The sequence below is a fragment of the Benincasa hispida genome, chromosome 6 (genome assembly GCF_027475165.1).
Source record: "Benincasa hispida cultivar pf3 chromosome 6, pf3_genome.v1.1, whole genome shotgun sequence".
Lineage (NCBI taxonomy): Eukaryota > Viridiplantae > Streptophyta > Magnoliopsida > Cucurbitales > Cucurbitaceae > Benincasa > Benincasa hispida.
This window is the reverse complement of record NC_143483.1, coordinates 43,521,505-43,542,374: the sequence shown is the minus strand read 5'-3', so window position 1 is coordinate 43,542,374 and position 20,870 is coordinate 43,521,505. Positions and strand designations below refer to the sequence as shown.

The 20,870-nt window shown below is 35.5% G+C and overlaps 3 protein-coding genes across 4 annotated transcripts; 1 reads left to right on the top strand and 2 right to left on the bottom strand.

The window, feature by feature from the left end:
* Positions 1-1,598: 1,598 nt before the first annotated feature.
* LOC120069965 (tagatose-6-phosphate ketose/aldose isomerase, putative (Mog1/PsbP/DUF1795-like photosystem II reaction center PsbP family protein)) lies at positions 1,599-5,722 on the bottom strand. Of its 2 annotated transcripts, none has more exons than XM_039021811.2 (8): positions 5,220-5,722; positions 4,421-4,500; positions 4,133-4,193; positions 3,636-3,693; positions 3,405-3,462; positions 2,807-2,879; positions 2,453-2,577; positions 1,599-2,122 (listed from the first exon to the last, which is right to left on the bottom strand). In XM_039021811.2, the coding sequence occupies exons 1-7, from the start codon at positions 5,541-5,543 to the stop codon at positions 2,485-2,487; spliced, it is 747 nt and encodes a 248-aa protein (XP_038877739.1). In that variant the 5' UTR covers positions 5,544-5,722; the 3' UTR covers positions 1,599-2,122; positions 2,453-2,484. The 2 variants fall into 2 exon arrangements, with proteins under 2 accessions (XP_038877739.1, XP_038877737.1); XM_039021809.2 differs by having other exon boundaries at positions 1,599-1,857.
* Positions 5,723-6,994: 1,272 nt separating this feature from the next.
* Positions 6,995-9,876, top strand: TLP18.3 (thylakoid lumen 18.3 kDa protein). The gene is made up of 3 exons (XM_090314641.1): positions 6,995-7,541; positions 8,953-9,145; positions 9,500-9,876. Exons 1-3 carry the CDS (start codon positions 7,095-7,097, stop codon positions 9,745-9,747), a joined length of 888 nt encoding a protein of 295 aa, XP_090170767.1. The 5' UTR covers positions 6,995-7,094; the 3' UTR covers positions 9,748-9,876.
* Positions 9,877-9,993: 117 nt separating this feature from the next.
* Positions 9,994-18,791, bottom strand: LOC120069964 (GDSL esterase/lipase At1g54790-like). Its single transcript, XM_039021808.2, has 5 exons — positions 18,494-18,791; positions 17,507-17,707; positions 17,261-17,427; positions 10,541-10,811; positions 9,994-10,448 (listed from the first exon to the last, which is right to left on the bottom strand). The coding sequence occupies exons 1-5, from the start codon at positions 18,726-18,728 to the stop codon at positions 10,180-10,182; spliced, it is 1,143 nt and encodes a 380-aa protein (XP_038877736.2). The 5' UTR covers positions 18,729-18,791; the 3' UTR covers positions 9,994-10,179.
* Positions 18,792-20,870: the final 2,079 nt, after the last annotated feature.

Genomic DNA, 20,870 nt, shown 5'->3' with positions numbered 1-20,870 from the left:
CATAATAATTTTTTTTAGATTACATTAAATAAATATTTTAGAAGTTGTTTGAGGTTCTGAGTTGAGTTATGAAATCTAAAATTAATGTATGTGAAGTTAGTAAGAGACAATCGATTAAAAGACTAATTTCCCAAGCTCAAAATGATTTTTCGCTTACTTTTATAATATTTAAGCGCTTGTTTGATACGCAATTCAGGTTATGTTTTAGGTTTTCAGATTTACTTAATTCAACGAATGTATGTTTGACAGACAATCAGAATTTTATTTTTGAAAACTATTTTTGGATTCTGTGATCCAAATAGTGCAAAGTCTGAAAGCAACATTTTTATATTTTCTTTGTATCCAAAATTTGAATTTTAAAATTTAAAATGAAAAATTATGTTAAATAAAGATAAAAACATTTAGAATAGTATGCCATATTATAAACTCAATTTTTTTTTAACTAAAATATATATTATGTAATGAACTATAAACTAAATTAGACTAAATTCCAATTTTGGTCTCCTATGGTTTGGATAAAGTTAGTCATTTAAAAATTTAAAATTTAGTTCCTATAGTTGATATAACTTCATATATAGTCCCTACTGTTGGTTAAATTTTCTTACATAGTCACTATCATAGGAACTATTTATTATAAAGCTTTTATCAAACCATTGGGGTAAATTCATTATAAACCATAAGACCTCAATTTTAATTTACTCCAAACCATAGGGACTAAAATATCTATTATTCCTATAAATTATATAATACTACAATACAACAATTTTCCAATTTACTCCAAACCATAGGGACTAAAATATCTATTATTCCTATAAATTATATAATACTACAATACAACAATTTTCCAATTTTTTAACATAAAACATGTTCATAAATTAATAATATATTTATTATTAAATGATATTTAGTGGGTAACTACAACTAATTTACAATTGTTTAAATTATAATCCAATTTTTAAATTATGGTATCAAACAAATATTTAAAAACATGAAATACAACTATATTTTCATTTAATCTCTTGTTTTCAAATTTCTATTTTCAGATTATTTACCAAATAAATCCTAAATTTTTTACTCTTGCTTACATCATCTTCAAGCAGATTACCCCACCTTCTTTTTCTTCTCCTCTCCCTCTCGAGTTCTACTTTTCTTCTCCAACGAGCAACCAAATCCAACATAGACGACCAACTTCCTTCCTCGTTTTAATGTGTTGTAGAATGAGACTGAGTATTGGAGTGAGATTGAACGAGATCAAAGAACGAGATCAAGTGAAAAATGAGAGAGGTGAGCATGATCATGAGAAAAAGGGAGAGGTGATTGCAATTGTGAGAAAGGAGGGCGTGAGATCGTGAGAAAAACAAAAGTGAGGAGAGCGATATGTGAGGAAAAAGGACAAGAGAGAAGAGCGAAAGAGTAAGAGAGCAAGAGGGCCCAATCAAACCGAATTGATCCAAATATTTGTTAATTTTGATTTTTAAAGATAAATTTCAATCGATTAACTAACTTGCAAAGAGAAAGGCCCACCGCCCATGTGATTGTAAAGTGATTGTGTTAAATGAAATTTTAACTAGTGCTAATCAAAAGAAAAAAGGAAAAGATGAGTTGAACCGTACATTCAATGAGTGATAGTCTCATTGAGACCGATTGCCGCTTCCAATAATCTCAAGTTCTAGTTTGACAATAATCATGTTAAAACAAAGGGAATGATGAAATGAAAAGCCACATGAACCAAGTACCACTCAGCAATTCTTACGACAACCACCAAAAAAGAAGTGTGGGAATCTCTATACACAATCTAAAATTTATCTTCAGCTAGAGTTCTGTTTGCTAAATAGGAAACTCACCACAATCTGCCTCCTGTTCATCAAAAAGATTGAAGGATCAAACACAATCAAATAACTCTCAAAAATTAAGTTGAAACAATCTGAAGACCAAGGTGAACATTCAAAGATCATCTCAGTATTTGCATAGGAAAGAGCAAAACTTTCTCGATGTGAAAACAGACAAAAGGTTGATCTTTGAATAGGAAAAAGGGTGGAAGATCCCAAATGAATTGGCTTATTCGAAAAAAGCCTTGTTCTTTGGAAGATCTATCTCGTGTCTGGTACTGCACGGTTCCACTCTGCAAGTAACTCATGTCAACAGAAACATCAATAGGATCTTAAATGGATTTTTTTTTTTTTGGGGCCGGGGGTTAAGAAACCGAGCTTTCATTGAGAAATATGTAAGAACCTACAACAAAAACTTTCCAAAGAAAAAGGACCTTGACAAACTAGAAGAAGGAACTCCAAGATAATGCAACAAAATCAAACTAAGATCATCGTTACAAGAGGCCTAGTGATCTTAAACAGAAGTTCATTTCATGCATAAAAAATATTTTAGTATATAGATTATAGTCCTAGATTTTATATGCTATCAAATAGATGATAGTTGAGTTTTACAGAGTACTCACAAGCTAATGAAATGAACTTTATCCACAATTGATTATAGCACTGTTAGAGATATAGCAGCAGAACGGAGTTTTATGCCATCTTCATCCCATTTGGACAATGGTGCAGTTGCTCCAGCAACAAACACCTACCACGAAGAAGCACAATATCAAAATGAAAGCTTGAACGACCTACATAATCTTCGAGCAGAACTCAGAATTTTAAAGTTATGTTTTGCATATTCAACATATCAATTAATAAGACTTTGCTAATATAAACAATTTAGCTTTGAATCAATTCTTATTCATACAAATCCTACCATGCTATAACTCAGGTCTTCATCAGAGTAAGAATTTTAGTATGTGTATATCACAAACCTGTCCACTATTAACAGTTGCTACCAATGCAACGTGTTGTTCGTCCTTCCCAAACTCGTAGAAGTAGTAAGTCCTGAATTTAAAGAAATAGAGGCAATGGGATGAAAATATGAAATTTGATATAGACAAAGAAGGCTGGAAAGAATTATGCACAGCTGCTTACTTTAGATCAAGATAATTAAGTCATGGCATTTTTTATATTCTCAAGTGTCTAAGACAGCTCGCACATACGTCAACTACTCTCACAGAACAATTGTCTAATCCCTTATGATTATCTAGAAAACTCGTAGAATGTTAAATAATCTTACGTAGATAGCTACCACCTCTTGAACTTGTTCCATCAAAGCCTTTTATTATGTACATCGGCTCTTATTCAACACAACGTCATCATCAACTCACAGCAGTTTGTTTCATAACAAATTTCAAAAGTTACCAAGATAAATATATTATATCATAGTCGTTCACATATCAAGGAGCTATGTATTAAAATGCAGTATACACTCAGTGAACACATGTAATATCTAGGAATGTTATGATCATGCATAATATCAATCAGACGTTTTTGTATATACAAACAGCACCTTGGTAGCATAATTACCTGAAACCTTCATCTTCCTTAATTTTAAACGTCCGGGCGGAAAATAAAGTTGAACCACCTATCATTTCAGAACACCAAAATCAATAGCTAGAATGAAATGTGTAACTAAGGGCAGGTGAGAAAATGGTAAAAGAACCAAATAATAAAGACCAAAATGACTACAAAAAACCACAAAAAAAGCTACTTTGTATATTGAACCCAAAATGCATGAAATAGAAGACCGATGTGTACCTGGAACAAAGATTTTTGCAGCCTCCCTCAAGGAACCTATATCGGTAATATCTTTTGCCTGTTTTTTGCAAGTAAGAATGGAAGCTCCTAAAACAGTTGTCCATAAAAAAATAAACATAACTAAATAAGCATGTACAAAGAAGTTAAAACTAAATGAAATCTTTTTATAAAAGTTTGTGATGAGCAACTTCAAAAACCTCTTTGGGAAGCTCAGATTAACAATAAGGAAATCTCTCAGACCTAAAAGGTCCAAAAGATTGCTAAACATTTCAAGACTTCATTTTGGGATTTTCTCTACGTAGAGCTTCTTGATATGAAAGAGCCACCAAGCTTTAAAAATGTTACGAGATATAAAATCTAAGTCAATCCCCTTTTGAATTACCAAATGATTAGGAAAACGAAGGCAAGTATCAGAGAGCCAGTTGGGTGCATTACAAAATGAATGCTTGGCATTTTGGTCATAAGACTTGAAAACTTCACAACCATCATCGTGCTACCTCTAGAAAGGTGATCTTAAGTTGATTCGTTGGACGAGTGACAACACTTAGAACTTCAGAGCTGTGTTAACCAACAAAGCAGAAAAGCATAGAAGAAAATGAATAGATGAGAAAGTTCACAAAAATATATATATGTATGTATATATATATATATATATATTGAACTTTTTACACAAAGGCACAACTTTGGTATACCTAGGTCAATTGACCTAACTCAAATTCTTCATCCTACCTAGAAGTGAAATACAAGTTAGAACAAACAATATGAACAAAAGGGAATATCATTACCCATCAGGAGACCCGAACCGTGCTGCAAATGTTTTCGTTTTAGCCTTATCTCCATAAAGAGAGAGTCCAGCACTATAATCCTACAAATTCCAAGCACATAACTTAGCAAGCTGCAAATGATAAACCTTTTACAAGTACAAGAAAGGGCCCCAACTACAGAGGATAAAAGAAAGAATAACTACGATAATAAAGGAAGGGGAGGTGTTGAACCTACTTGTTTCCTTCAAGCTAAATGTTCCACAAAAGAGAAAAAGGTGTGCGCACACACACATTTACGAGATTCTCAAAGCCCTAAAGCTAGAACCTTCTGCTTAATAGCATTAACATTAATAGCCACCAACGTTTTAAAAAATCCTACTGGGCGCAGGCTCACAAAATAAGGCTTGCATTCGGGCCACCTGGAAGCCCCAGGGCTCAAAGCCCTGGACATTGGGACTTTTTCATTATTTTTTAGAAATAGTAATAACTAGAGTTTGTCCTTCTTCATGAACTAAATATATACAATTTACTAAATTTAAATGTAAAATTCTTTGTGCTTAAGTCTCAAAAGATTATTGTGCTTTACTGCAAACTAGAAACTAACCATGTGGATTTCCAGACAAATATGAACTACATCGATTAGAATTGACAATTCTTAACCGTTAATAACCTTGAACTATTCATATTGGTGGAAGTAAAGATAATATACAACACTAGGGTTAAACAAACAGCAATGAGTTGAATAAGAAAGTAGAAAAGGCTAGGATAAACAGTGTTTCACTTCATATAGATCAAACATCAGGGGGACTATTGTCTATACCTCAGGCTCCGTGAGGTCTTCAAACTGAGGAGGCACCCGAATGGAAAACCCATCGCCATAGAACTGAAACCAAGACTTGGTGTTTGCTATACCAGGAAGGCCTGGTTTCGAAGTTGGAGAATTTTCAGAAGATTGAACAACTGGGCATTTTGGAAACAAAGAAATTAGGCAGAGTGAAGCTGATTTGAGGATGAAATGCCTCTTGGATTTGGAATTCAAGGATGTAGACGCCGGAAAGCTGAGGGTGGTGGCCGGAGGAACGGCGGAGGTGGGGTTTTGCTGAGGGTTTGAAGGGTGGAGGGATAAAGAAAGAGGAATGGCCATAGGGAAATGAGGATAGCTTTCATATCCAATGAAAGAAAAGGAAGCAGTAAAGTGGGTGTAGGATTGTTATATTCACAAGCAAAGATGTAACTTTCATCTTCCAAAACGGTTCCCTTCTATAGGAAAATGCATTTACTTCTTTTGCAATAATTCACATCTTTGAAAATAATAATAACAATAATTGTGGCAAGGCAACTCAAATCTTTATACTTGTCTCTTTCATTTTTTTTCTCTCAAGTTTGAAAGCAAATATAGCATTTTCTCCCTTTTCGAATTAAGACTTTCAAATCTAATGAATATTTGGAAGGCTGACTTGGGTAGGGAAGATGGAGTTTATACATTAAAATTAGAAAGTCCATTTTTAGAGTGTAGAGTTATAATGATAGAGTTTCTTAATAAATGTACAAACTTCAATAATGAATTATCGAAGATGGTGAAATTGAGTTATATTTAAATATAATTTATTGAAGTCGGCGGACCAAACATCGTTGCATATATTCCGTTATGTTATGCTACCAAACAAAAGATATACAACTTCTTAAAACCTAACATAATTCAATCCATCAATGTAAAACAAGTTCAAAATTTGAATTCGTCCCTCCCATGGGTTGAAACCAACTTTGTTCTCAAAATTTTCTTTAATTTTTTTTATGTCAAATGTTATTTTTAAAATGTTAAATTATAAGATATGTCATTGAACTTTGTCATTTCAAAATTATACCTATATTAACAAAAATTATAATATTACCCTTAAACTTTCATAAACATTTCAAAAATATTCTTGGAATACAAATTCTTTATAATTTTGTACGATATGAAATGGTGTGGTAGTGATTTAGAAAGCAAATTTAGATCAACATATCTTCTTAAGTCATTATCACATAATTTTAAGTCTCGATTTCTACTAGAAATTCTTTAATATATAATTCCAAATGTATTTTTGAAACATTTATGAAAATTAAGAGGTAATGTTGCGACTTTTGAAATTATAAAAGTCCATGGATATTTATTATAATCTAACCTTTAAAAAAAAACTTCAAAAATATCGTTGGAATAAAAATGCTTTATAATTTTATACAATAAAAAATGGTGTAGCAATGATCTAGAAAGCAAATTTAGATCAACATATCTTTTTAAAGTATTGCGGTATAATTTTAAGTCGTGATTCCTCTTTGAAATTCTACGGTATTAATATTCCAAGTGTATTTCTTAAACATTAAAAAAAAAAAAAAGGTAATGTTATAAATTTTGAAATTACAAGGGTTCAAATAAATTTTTTTAAAAAAAGTAGATATATAAGAGAGAGGGGAAAAAAATTAAGACAATTATCCATCATGTAAAATGTTCTTGAGGACCAAAATGTAGTCAATTTTTCCATGGCTCTCACATGAACACTATCCATCCTCAAGAGTATTTTGTCCCTACCAAAGAAAATCCCAAAGTAACCAATAAAACCCAAACCACACAATTTCTCATGGAAGTAACAGACCTTCACTCCCATTTCCCCTCTGTATTCCATGTCTCACCATATCTGAATCTCTTCATCTTCCTATGGAAACCATTCTCTCTCCCCACTCTCTCTCTCCTCTCCTCAACCCTAAACCTTCTTCTTCCAAGAATCTTTCCCCCTATTCCTTCCAACCCAGATCAAATATTGTTTCTCTCTCCAAGCCCATTTCACTCTCTCTCAAAACCCCTTCTCCGAAGTCTCTTCGATCATCTCTCCCAGTTCCTTCGACTTGGTTCTCTCATCTCCAACATGGGCTGGCGGCGGTAGCGATTTCTTTGGCGCTTAACTTTTCCCCATTGTTGGCCGGCCACAATGCCCTAGCGTCTGAATTTGATGTGCTCAATGATGGGCCGCCGAAGGAATCGCATGTGGTGGACGATGCTGGAGTTCTCAGTCGGGTTACGAAGTCGGATTTGAAAAGGCTGTTGACGGATTTGGAGATGAGGAAGAATTTTCATATCGATTTCGTCACTGTTAGAAAGCTCACTGTAAGTTCTTTTCTTACTCTTCAAATTCTAGAGAGGGAAATTAAACTCTTGTGGTTCAGAAAAGCTGTTGGGTCTTGAATGTCTCTGTTACTCTGCTGTGATCCAAATTGTAGAACCATTCTTGAAGAATATTTTGTGATGGCTTGTTTAAAATGAAGGCCACCACAAGACTTCCATGATAAGGTCTTAGTTCAAGCTCCTAAACCAACATTTGGATTGTTAGCCAAATTTTAAAAATAAAGTTATTTTTTTAGTTTTCGAAACTTATTTTTTTTTGAAACATCATAGAAATTAGATAACAAAACAAAAAATTGAAGGTAAGAGCACGGAATTAGTGTCATAGGCTTACCTTTTAGAACCCAAATGTTATCCTTATCGTCTCTCAAGGTTAGTCTTGGTTGGGGAAAGCTTCTCCAAAGAGTAGTGAGACAGCTATGAGCTTAATGCGACTGAACCTATGATATATAAAAAGGGAAGAGTATCTTTTTAATCTCTAGGTTTTTTTTCTTTAATTTCTATTTGGTTCATGAGTTTCAAAATATTACATGTTTAAGCTTGGTTTGGTAACCATTTTGTTTTTTATTTTTATTTTTGAAAGTTAAGCCTATAGACACTAAGTCCACATCCAAATTTCTTCATTTGTTGTTTACTTTTCACCAATTGTTTAAAAAATTGATCAAATTTTGACAACTAAATAAAGTAGCTTTTAAAAAGTTGTTTTTGTTTTTTTCAATTTAGGCATTCAGCCATTGTACATAAGAAAGATGCAAATCGTTGTAAGAAATATGGATGAAATAAGTTTAATTTTAAAAAACATAGATCAAATGGTTACCAAACGGGGCCTTAGTTCCCAAGTTTTGAATTTCATTTCAATTTAGTCCTTAAGTTTGAAAATGTTATAATTTTATCCTTGACATTTGAGTTTTATTTTCAACTTGGTACCTATATTTTAAGATTTACACTTTTAAACTCGATTTTTTCCACAAAATACTCATTTTCAATAATTAGTATCAATGTATGTTAATAAATTTAAATTTAAACAGTTATAATTAATTAAGTTTCACTATTTTCATCATTTTTAAAATTAAACTTAAAATTTTACTTCATAATTATTTTAAATCAATATAGAGACATGGGCTTTGATCATTGAAAGTGAGTATTTCATAAAAAATTGGGGTTAAAAATGTAAAATCTTGAAACCTAGGAACCAAATTGAAATAAAATTCAAATCTCAAAAGGTAAAATTGCAACATTTCTAAACTTTGGGATTAAATTGAAATCAAATACAAAACTTAAAGCTAAATGTATAACATGTTGACTCCTAGGGACTAAATAGAAACTAGATTCAATCTAGGGACCAAAAAGGGAGATGTACGAACTCTGATATGAATTAATAAACTGGTGGCTGTAGAGCAAAGCTGATGCATTTGAGTATGCTGATCAAGTTTTGGAGCGTTGGTATCCCACTGTGGAAGATGGCAACAACAAAGGCATAGTTGTTCTTGTCACCAGTCAGAAAGAAGGAGCCATTACTGGTGGGCCTGCCTTTATCCAAGCAGTTGGAGAAACTATTCTTGATGCCACAGTGACAGAGAATCTCCCAGGTAAACTAACTACCACTTCTTCAACTTATTTCACTATTCACTGTCATCGTCATTGAATAAAACTCCCACCTAAAGCTGTTATTGCAATTTCATCAGCCTCTTCAGCCAATAATTTCTGCTACCTCTTGTTAAACTTAAATTGTAACTCATTTACAAGTAGTAGATGCCTTTAAGTCCACTCGTATCTTATTGTTGAACTTCAAATTGAGTGTATGTGTTTGATGTGACGATCTTGTATCCTATCGAATGTCAATATCCTTCTCAGCTAGTAGTTGTGAACTATGCTAGTACTTGTTACTTTATTTTTTTTTTTCAAACTGCAACTGACTAAGATTGTTACTTATGTGACTGCAGTCTTAGCTACTGATGAAAAATATAATGAAGCCATATATAGCAGTGCTAAGCGGTTAGTTGCTGCCATTGATGGCCTTCCAGATCCGGGTGGTCCTTCATTTAAGGATAATAAGCGCGAATCAAACTTCAAAACAAGGGAAGAGACGGAGGAGAAACGAGGACAGTTTACTCTTGTAGTTGGAGGTTTGTTAGTCATAGCCTTTGTTGTTCCTATGGCTCAGTATTATGCTTATGTATCCAAGAAGTAACAGAAACATGCAACAGGCAGATCTTCCCATCTATTTCTCTCATTCAAATGTATAACATTGATGTTGTACAAAGAGGATCACTACGAGATGACTTGCAAGAAACGTGTTATAAAACAAGAGTTTGAGTTATTCCTATGGCTCAGTATCATGTTCATTCCCTATCACGTTTAATTTAAAAAAGATTTTATCCACCCTTAAGTCAACTTTTCAGAATTTCAAGACTAAGAGAGAAATAGAGACTGTACCTCTCTATGAAGTCGAAGAATTGTTTAAAATTCTTGTAATTTCTTATTTAGTTACACAATAAACAGTGTCTAAACATAAATGCATTGTTGGTCAGATCTTTATTCCAATTCCCAAATGAATGCTTACATTTAGACATATTAGGATGGTAAAGATATGATGGAGATGAAATTTATGTAATCAAGGAAGCTAGAACTTGAGTTTGAGAAGGAAAGGCATTTGGTCTGAGAAGGGTGGATCAGAATATTTTCCAGTGAGTATTTGTGATGACACATACTGATTTGCAGCCTCTGTATAATGAATTCCATCCCAGTTGATGTACTCCGAGCTATTGTCGCACCCTTTCGCTGTGACTAACGTCCCATTCAACATCTTTGTTTGTCCACAGACGATTCGACTGTCATAGTTGAGTGGTGGGCCTCCACAGCCACAGCAAGCCATAATAGGTTGTTCAAAACCTGCGAGTAACCAATGCAGAAAGTCAGATTTTTCCTTACATGATTAACAGTGAATGAGGCCAAAATATGTACAGAAACACTAAGATGCTGACCGAATCGGGAATAATTGGCAATGAGATTGGATTTTATCGTGTAGATATCGACATATGTGACATTCCCATCTGTGTATTGTTCCTGCAGTTTTTTGCAAAGAGCAAGGAGCTGTAGATTGAAGAGCTTAGCTGCTTGGTTGTGAGAACTAACGCACCCAAATTCATCCAGCTTTGATGGGTCGGTTCCGAATGTAGCAACATTCTGAGCCAGGCATCCCAGAGGGCCAGTGTTGTGAATCCAAAAATTCCTAGCCCCTTGGTCGTACAGTCTCTGAAATTTAGGCAAATGCAATGGCTTCACAACCATGAAATCATTTCATGTGGCCTATAGTAATGAACAGAGCTTTCTTCCTCTCCCCGTCCAGTTCTCTCAAGTTTTAATATTTTGTTAACCCCCAATCATCAATACTTATAAAAGAATGGGTAAAAAGGGAATATTACCTAAGATAGTGGATGGAGGAAAAGAATATTTAGGTGAAAAAGATGCATAACCGTGAAATGGACTCATAACCGTTTGGGAAGGATGGGGTCCACCCTTTGGGATTAAATAGCAAGGGCAGTGGGGATATGCTTTTGGGAATGATCTGAAGGAGCTTCAGAAAAGGGAGAGAAGGCAGCCATCTCGAATTGGCTGGTTACATTTTTTTGTTCTTAGTTATTTCCTTTTTTGATTTCTTGTTCTTGAGCATCATCTATTTTGTATCTTCTTCCCTTGGAGTAAATAAATAAACATATCTCAAAACATTGCTCTGTTTTCTAGGAGATTGTCTTGCTGGGTGTTTCCTTCTATTTGTAGAATCTGGATACCTAACAAATTGGTATCAAAGTCGAAAAATCATAGGGCGAACAAGGCAAACAGTGCAGAAGCAAATGGAGGAGAGGATTTAAGCCAGAGAGAAGGAGATCTCGAATATGAAAGATATGTTACTGGCTCTTTGCAAGAATATATAGAAACTTATCGAGGAGGTGAAGGAAAGCAGCTCAATCCGAAAGGGGAATGAATCGGGCATCTCCAATGGGACAAAGCTCAAACTGAAGGAAAATATGGATGAAGCGGATTCCAGTCAAGGGCAGGGATCAAACGGAATGGACAAGAACAAATACAAAAGGTCAGAGATGCCAATATTTTCTTGGGAAAACCCCTATCGTAGGTGTATAAAGTCGAACACTACATTGAGATCCATGAACTAAACGATGCTGAAAAGGTTAAAATTTTCGTTGTCAACTTTGCACTGGACGAGGTTGACTGGTTTTGATGGAGCCATAACAGACGACCGATAGCTACGTGGGGAGGAGTTGAAGAGAATACTATTTGAACGTTACCGACCGACGAACGAAGGTAGTATAGGGGCGAGACTCCTGCGAATCAAACAGGATGGAAGCTATGCGAATTATGTGAAGAAGTTCGTCACATACTTTGGCCCCTTGCCTGAATGGGCTGGAGCCTTTTCTACAAGCTGAGGTAACTAGAATGCACCCAATGGGCTTATGAAAGAGGCCCAGTTAGTGAACAACCGTAATGTAGCTCTGAAACTCACCCTAAGTGAGTCAAGCCTTGTTGGTCTTGGGAAAAACGAGGCCCAAACCTCGAGCGCAAGTAAAATGAATGTATCAGGGGGAAAATGGTGCGATAAGGCAGATTTCAATTCCTATCAAGGGGGGTCAAATGAAGAAAGAACCACCGATGAAGAGACTATCGAACAGTGAGTATCGGGAACGATTGGAAAAAGGTCTGTGCTTTCAGTGTAATGAAAAATATTCAAAGGGCCATCGCTGCAAGGTAAGGGAAAACCGTGAGCTAATGTTTTTCATCACGAATGACGATGAGACCTATGAGGAAGACGAATCGGGGGAAGTTGCCACTGAAGAGACACTTGAACTGCAGTCGATCGAATTGGTGGAGGATGCGAAAATATCAATGCGTTCGATGATGGGATTTTCGAAGAAAGGGACTATGAAGTTGAAGGGTACGGTTAAGAGAAGCGAGGTGATTGTCTTGATAGATTGTGGAGCCACCCACAATTTCATTAATCAAAGGTTGATCGATGAGTTGAAATTACCGGTCACACAGAGAGCTAAATATAGGGTTGTCGTCGGAAATGAAAATGCTGTCAAAGGGAATGGAATCTGTAAGGCAATGAAACTCCGATTACAAGGTTTGGAAGTCATAGCCAATTTTCTCCCAATTGAGCTAGGCAAGATGGACGTGATTTTGGGAATGCAGTGGCTATTTACAACGGGATTCGTGGGTGTTCATTGGCCTTAGTTGATGATGTGCTTTAAGGAAGGGGAGAAAACCGTGATACTCTAAGGAGATCCCTCAATGATACGGGCTGAAATTTCTTTAAAGGTCTTGGCGAAAGAATGGGAGGAGGACGATTAAGGCTTCTTGATCGAGTTTCAAAATCTAGAATGCGATGAAGACAAGGGAGATTTGGAGAAGGGTGAGAGCATACTGGAGGAATCACTGCTAGTAATGATCCAAACATTGTTGCAAGAACACGAAGACATTTTCAATCCATCTAATGGACTTCTACCGAAATGGGCCATTGATCACCAAATACTTCTATCATAAGGACACTTCCCGGAGAACGTCAGACCCTATAAATATGGTCATCATTAAAAAGAAGAAATAGAATGGTTGGTTGAAGAAATGTTACAATCGGGCATTATTAGACCAAGTCGAAGTCCTTAATCTAGTCTGGTGCTGCTGGTTAAGAAGAAGGACGGGGGATGGAGGTTTTGTGTTGACTACAGGAAATTAAATCAGCTGACTATAGCAGACAAGTTTCTGATTCCTATCATAAAAGAATTGTTGGACAAACGCCATGGATCTGCCGTCTATTCTAAGCTAGACCTTAAGTTGGGATACCATCAAATCAGAATGAAAGAGAAGGATATAGAGAAAACGGCTTTCAGAACTCACAAGGGCCACTACGAATTCTTGGTAATGCCTTTTGGTTTAACCAATGCTTCGGCCATGCTCCAATTGTTGATGAACCACATATTTTGGCCATTTCTACAAAGGTTCAGTTTAGTCTTCTTTGATGATATTCTTATCTATAGTCCCGATATATCAACTCATGAAACACACTTGGCTGTTATCTTCAATGTCTTGCGAGATCACGAGTTGGTTGTCAACAAGAAGAAGTGTTCCTTTTTCCAGCCATGGATTTAGTACTTGGGACATTGAGTTTCTCAAGAAGGAGTAGAGACAGATGACAAAAAGGTGAGGGCTATGATTCGATGGCCAAGGCCACAGAGTGTAACGGAGTTAAGGGAATTCCTTAGCCTGACGGGGTACTATCGAAAATTTGTCCAAAACTATGGCTACATTACTGCTCCTTTAACACAATTACTCCAAAAGAATAGGTTCAATTGGACAGCAAGTAACCCAAGCTTTTGAGGAGCCGAAGAAGGCGATGAGGACGGTACCGATTTTGGCCTTACCTAATTTTTCTCCCCCCTTTGTGATTGAAATGGATGCCTTTAGATTTGGGTTGGGAGTCGTGTTGAGCCAAAACAATAGACTTGTTGCCTATTTTAGCCAAAAGTTATCTCCTCGAGCTCAATAAAAGTCCATTTATGAGCGCGAACTAATGGTTATGGTCTTGGCAATACAAAAATGGTGCCATTATCTGCTAGGGAACAAGTTTACAGTTATCTCGGATCAAAAGGCTAAAATTTTTTGCTGGAAAAGAGTGAGATTCAACCCCAGTTTCAACGATGGTTAAGAAGCTCATGGGTTACAATTTTGAGATTTTATACCAACCAGGACTCCAAAACAAAGTAGTCGATACATTGTCCCAATTTCCTACTGACACTAACACTGAGTTATTTATATTAACATTGCCGGCACTAGAACTGCCTTGCAAGAGGTAGAGAACAACGAGGAATTATAGAAAATCATCACTATACTTAGAGAAGACTTGGACGACAAGCCAAAATATCATTTGTATCATGGTAAACTATTGTATAAGGGATGGTTAGTAATCTCCAAGAACTCATCGCTAATTCCTTCACTTTTACACACATTCCATAATTCAGTTTTAGGAGGGCATTCGGGGTTGCTTAGGACGTATAAGAGGTTGTCAGGGGAATTGTTCTGGCAAGGAATGAAATATGATGTGAAGAAGTATGTTGAGCAGTGTGAGATATACCAAAGGAATACAATAGAAGCTCTGAATCCCGTCGAATTACTACAACCATTGCCGATTCTTGAGCAAATTTGGGAGAACCTAACGATGGACTTCATTGAAGGATTTCCCAGATCTGAGGGATACAACTCCATTATGGTGGTGGTGGATTGCCTGAGTAAATACGCTCATTTTATCCAACTTAAACATCCCTTCTCCGTGAAACAAATAGCCGATGTATTCATTTAAGAAGTAATAAGGCATCACGGAGTTCCTAAATCAATCATCACAGATCGGGATAAGATCTTCCTTAGTCATTTCTAGAAGGAATTTTTCTCCATGATGGACACACTCTTGAAGAGAAGCACGGCATTCCATCCTGCCAAACAGAAAGAGTTAATAGGTGACTTAAAACTTATTTGTGTTGCTTCTGTAATGAACAACCCTCAAAATGGAGCAAATGGATCCCGTAGGCTGAGCTATGGTACAATACCACCTTCCATACATCAATCAGCACTGCCCCTTATCAAGTAGTATTTGGGAGGAAGGCACGGCCATTATTGTCTTATGGAGAAAAGAAGACATCCAATGATCTGTTAGAACAAAAATTAATGGCTTGTGACGCGTCATTGATGGCCTTGAAGGAACATTTGGTGGTGGCCCAAAATCGCATGAAAAAATAAGTAGATCTCCATCGCAGGGAATTATAGTTTGATATCAGAGAGGAAGTCTTTTTTAAGTTACAGCCCTACCGACATAAATCTCTAGCACGAAAAATGTGTGAAAAGTTAGCTCCAAAATATTATGGGCCTTATAAGATCACTAACAAAATCAACTTGATAGCCTGTAACCAGTCAATTCGAGAGAGTTGCCTTCTCTTCTAGAAAACAGAGTAACACTCTGAGATATGTTTATTTATTTACTCCAAGGGAAGAAGATACAAAATAGATGATGCTCAAGAACAAGAAATCAAAAAAGGAAATAAGAACAGAAAATGTAACCAGCTAATTCGAGAGGGTTGCCTTCCCCCATCCCAATGGTTATGACTCCATTTCACACTATCTTAGATAATATCCCTTCTAACAATACCGCCCGCCTCGAAGTGCACCTTGTTCTCAAGGTGGAAATCAGAATATTGTTCCGTTATGATGTGTACTACTTCTTAAGTAGCATCACTTTCTGGCAACCCTTTCCACTTGACTAACCATTCCTTCAAGGCTAACTCCCCTTTCCAACGTATCCCCAAGATCACTTCAGGAGACAATTATAACTCAAATTCTTTAGTTAAAGCTGAGGAATGGCGTTGAACTTGAGTGTTTTGTCCCAACTTTTTCTTCAGCTGAGAAACATGAAAGACGTTATGTATGCTTGCCTCTGGTGGAAGGTCTACCTTTTTTGATTTCTTGTTCTTGAGCATCATCTATTTTGTATCTTCTTCCCTTGGAGTAAATAAATAAACATATCTCGGAGCATTACTCTATTTTCTGGGAGATTGTCTTGTTGGGCATTTTTTTCTACTTGCAAAATCTGGATACCTAATATATTTCTATCCAATATAACTGTTAAAATTTAAGGAAAAAACTCATAGTTACTTCATTTTAACTTTGTATTTATTGTTTTTGAAATCTTGCTTACTATGGTTGTCATTTAAGAACATTTAAATTTTTGGTTAAATTTCAAAAACAAAAATAAATTTATAAAAACTACATTTTTTCCTCAAAACTTGACTTGATTTTAGAAAACACAGAGTAGAAAGTCGATAACAAAACAAACAAATTTATAGCTAAAAGGACTTAACTTTCAAATTTTATATTTCAAGGCAAATATCAATACATACTCCTAACTTAAAAGGTTGCATCAATTAAAACGTTGAACTAATAATCGTATCAATTAATACCTTGAACTAATAATTGTATCAATTTAAACTCTGAATTTTTGTAAGTGTATCAATTTACACCCTCCAAATTTTGTTAGTTTATTTTGAAAGAAAACATAAGTTTTCATTGATAAAATGAAAAGAGAATATTGTGTGAAACTTGTAATTTAAGTCAATTAAATTCCTAAATTTTCACAAGTTGGACAATTTAGACTTCATTACGATTACCTCTAAAAATCACCAATGCATTAATTCTTAATCGTATGTAGACCTCTTCAAATGTTGGTTTTACAAAATGGATGATTAGAGACTTAGAGTAAATGTATGTACGCTTTTCAAAAGAAATTTTTATCCAAAGTCTAATTTGATTTATTTACGAAAGTTAAGGATTTTAATTAATACAATTATAACTTTTAGATAATTTTTTTTTCAAACAAAACATAATAGAGGGTATAAATTGATGCACTTACAAAACATTTGATAGTTTAAATCGATACAAACTTTCTAAATTTTATGTAAAAGTCTACTCACTAAACTTTATCCTAAATGGATATTTTCCTAAATTTTATATAAAGCTCTACTCACTAAACAGCCCATACCAATCTATAACAATACTCAAATCAATCAAGAAGAGGTCAAAAAGATCCAGACAAAACCAAACAAAACTATCAATGTGCTAAAATTTAGAAAGAAACCATTGAATGAGACCTGAATTCCAGTCTCAAACTTAGCTAAAATGGTGGGTATTAAAGCAAGAACTTGATCCAGAGTTTTGGAGTAAAATGCAGCAGCAAGGTCATTCTGGCCAATATCAAACATGTAAAGCCCCTTCTGAAAGTAATCTTCTGCTGGTAGGTACTTATCGAGTTTCTTACCTGAAAGAAGAGTGGTTAATGTCATTGTTCCTTCCTTGATCATCCAAAATCTTCAAGTCGTGATAATTGATAACCATACCTTTAGATCGAAGCTCGAGAACCCTTGATTTGAAATGAATAAACTGATTCACCTGAACCCCAAACGAAAACGGGCTAAAAGATGTAGGAGTTGCTGGAAGAACAGTCGAAGCCGCCGCCGCATAATTACACCCCTTTTGAAAATTCGGCGCACCAAGAGAATCAAGATATGGATTCAAATAAGGCATATCCATTGCATCCACTGCATAAATCATCACTATGCAGTCACTTCACCAAACAAAGGTTCTTGGCATGCAACAGTGACGAAATTGATTAGACAAGGATACTGTAAAAAAGATCAAATCTATCCACAAGAGGTCAAAAAGATCCAAATTAAACTATCATTGTGCCAAAATATAAGAATTCGATTAGACATGGATTACCTTAAAAGCCCTTAGAGTTCTTGACTTAAGATTCGAACATTACAATGATCAAATCTCACTTAAATATTGTTAGCATATAATTCAACAAATGAATGGTAAATTCAAGGAACATGCTAAACTTATACAGTTGAGGCATCCTAACAAACCAATAGATTTGAACCTTGTTTCTACATGAGTCGATCAATTCTATTAGGCATTCACCATCTGTTTTCATCGGTCAACTCTTCAACAACGTGAAAGAAAAAAAACTGTCCTCCCTCTCTATCTATCCAAGGATGAAAGCGCCGAGGCCTTTGGTATGTCCTCTTGTCAAGAATTGGGGTTGATATCTAATATGTTTTTCTCTCATAACTTTCTATTTTCATGGTTCGATATTCTAGTATCCTAATTTATTCTAATATGTCAAACAAGGCTATAACAGCTTCCCAATTAAAACCATGCCACATCAATGACAAAAATACTCTACTTACAATATCCATAAAATTGAAAAGAAAAGAAAAGAAAATCAAATCAAAATTATTAAATAAAAAATAAATAATAATTTGATGTCATGACAGTTCATATCAAACAAGGAAATATGAGATTGGCGGAAAATAGAAAATTACAGAGGAAATCAAGGATGAGTCGGCCATCGCAGTATCTTCCAGAAGGGTTTCCGAAGAAGAGGTGACCATAGGGAGAGCCAATGGTTTCAATCCCAGAACTAACAAGGCAGCCAGTGTCGGAATTGGAGTCTCCGAAGTTGAAAACGGCGGGACGATTGAAATGATTGGATCTGGCCATCAGAACGCCGAGAAGGAGGAGGAGGAAGAAGAGGAAAACGGCGGCGGCGGAGGCCATGGGCGGTGGAACAGAGGATGGTGGGGAAGTGGCATAGAGCAATGTGGGGTTGGGATTGTAAGCATATATGGGTATGTGGGGGAAGAAGGAATGGTTGGTGATGGTGGGTCAGTTAGTTCAATGAGCAGTAAGCAAAAAGAGGGAAGAAGAAGGAAGGAAGCAAGCAAGCAAAAGAGGTTTAGAGAGAACCAGAAAAGGGTTTTGTGAAAAAGACTCGTGTAGATTCTTTGTTGTTGGTTGAACCCCAAGATTGGAAGTTGTTTTTTCTCGCAATCATCCAAAATTTAGTTAGTTTTTTTTTTCCTCCCTTCTTTTGAATACAACCAAAATTTATGTTTAAATATTATATTTTGATTTTTTTTATTAATATTGTATTTTTTAAAAAACTTATTAGATATATAGAGTAATTTTGAAACTTTTTATTAAAAATATTTTTATTTTATTCATACCAAAATTGGCATTTTCCTAAATTAGTTCTCACGTCTTCTTATTAGGGAAATTTTCATAAATGTCAAAAAAATTTGAAACTATTTACAAATATAGTAAAAAAAAAAAAGTAATCACATTTAGTGGAGAATGTCTTTGTTGGAAGAGTGCTGGCTGAAGGAAAGGAAGGCCGCCAAGGCTAAGGTCAAGGTAGATAAAGGTAAATATGATTTATTTATACTAGAAACATGTTTAGGGGAGAATGATGTTCTGCCTGGATAATTGATTCGGGCGCCACTAATCACGTTTGTTCTTCTTTTCAAGGGATTAGATCCTGGCGACAGCTGGAGGCTGGTGAGATGATGATGCGAGTAGGCACCGGGCACAACGTCTCAACTGTGGTAGTGGGAGGGATCCAGTTATCTTTACAGAATAGGTTTCTTGTTTAAAACGATGTATATGTTGTTCCTGAACTTAAGAGGAACCTTATTTATGTAAAATATCTGTTGAAATGTTAATATACGTTTTCTTTTAATGTGGATAAAGTGTTTATTCATAAAGATGGTGTTAATATTTGTACAGCTTATCTGGAAAGTAACTTGTATGTGCTAAGACCGTTAGCCTTAAGTTCCCTTCGTAACATAGAGTTATTTAAAACTGTCGTAACTCAATCTAAACGTCAATGAATTTCTCCAAAAGAAAATGCCTAATTTTGGCACATTCGATTAAGGCACATCAATCTCAATAGGATTGAAAAATTAATGAAGAATAGCCTTCTAAGTGAGTTAGAGGAAAATTCTTTACCGGTATGCGAATCTTGCTTTGAGGGTAAGATGATTAAAAGACCTTTTATTGGAAAAGGTTATCGAGCCAAAGAGCCTCTTGAGTTAGTACATTCTGACCTTTGTGGTCCTATGAATGTGTGAGCCCGAGGTGGCTATGAGTATTTTATCAGTTTTACTGATGATTACTCTAGATATGGGTATGTTTATCTGATGCGACGGAAGTTTGAATTCTTTGAAAAGTTCAAAGAGTTCAAGGCTGAAGTTGAAAACGCATTGGATAGACGAATTAAAAAACTTCAATTGGATTGAGGTGGAGAGTTTTTGGACTCGTCATTCCAGAACTACTTGATAGAACATGGAATCCTTTCCCAACTTTTAGCACCGAGTACACCTCAGCAAAATGGTGTAGCAGAGAGGAGAAATAGAACCTTGTTGGACATGGTTCGTTTGATAATGAGTTACATTTCCTTACCGGACTCATTTTGGGGTTTTGTAGTGGAGACTGCGGTATACATACTCAATTTTGTTCCTTCCAAGAGTGTTACGAGAACACCTCTGGAGTTGTGGAACGGGCGTAAAGCTAGTTTACGTTACTTTTATATTTGGGGTTGCCCTACACATGTGCTTGAGGCAAATCCCAAGAAGTTGAAACCACGATCAAGGTTATGCCTCTTTGTAGGCTACCCCAAAGGTACACGAGGGGGTTATTTTTTATGATCCATTGGAAAATAGGGTGTTTGTTTCCACGAACACTGCTTTCCTGGAGGAGGATCATATTAGGGAGCACAGTCCACATAGTAAAGTCGTGTTGTGTGATCTTTCCAATGAAACTACTAAAACTTTAACAAGAGTTGTTGAAGAGCCTGCTTCATCAACAAGAGTTGTTGATGGTAGTTTATCTAGTAAGTCGATTCCACCTCAAGAGTTGAGG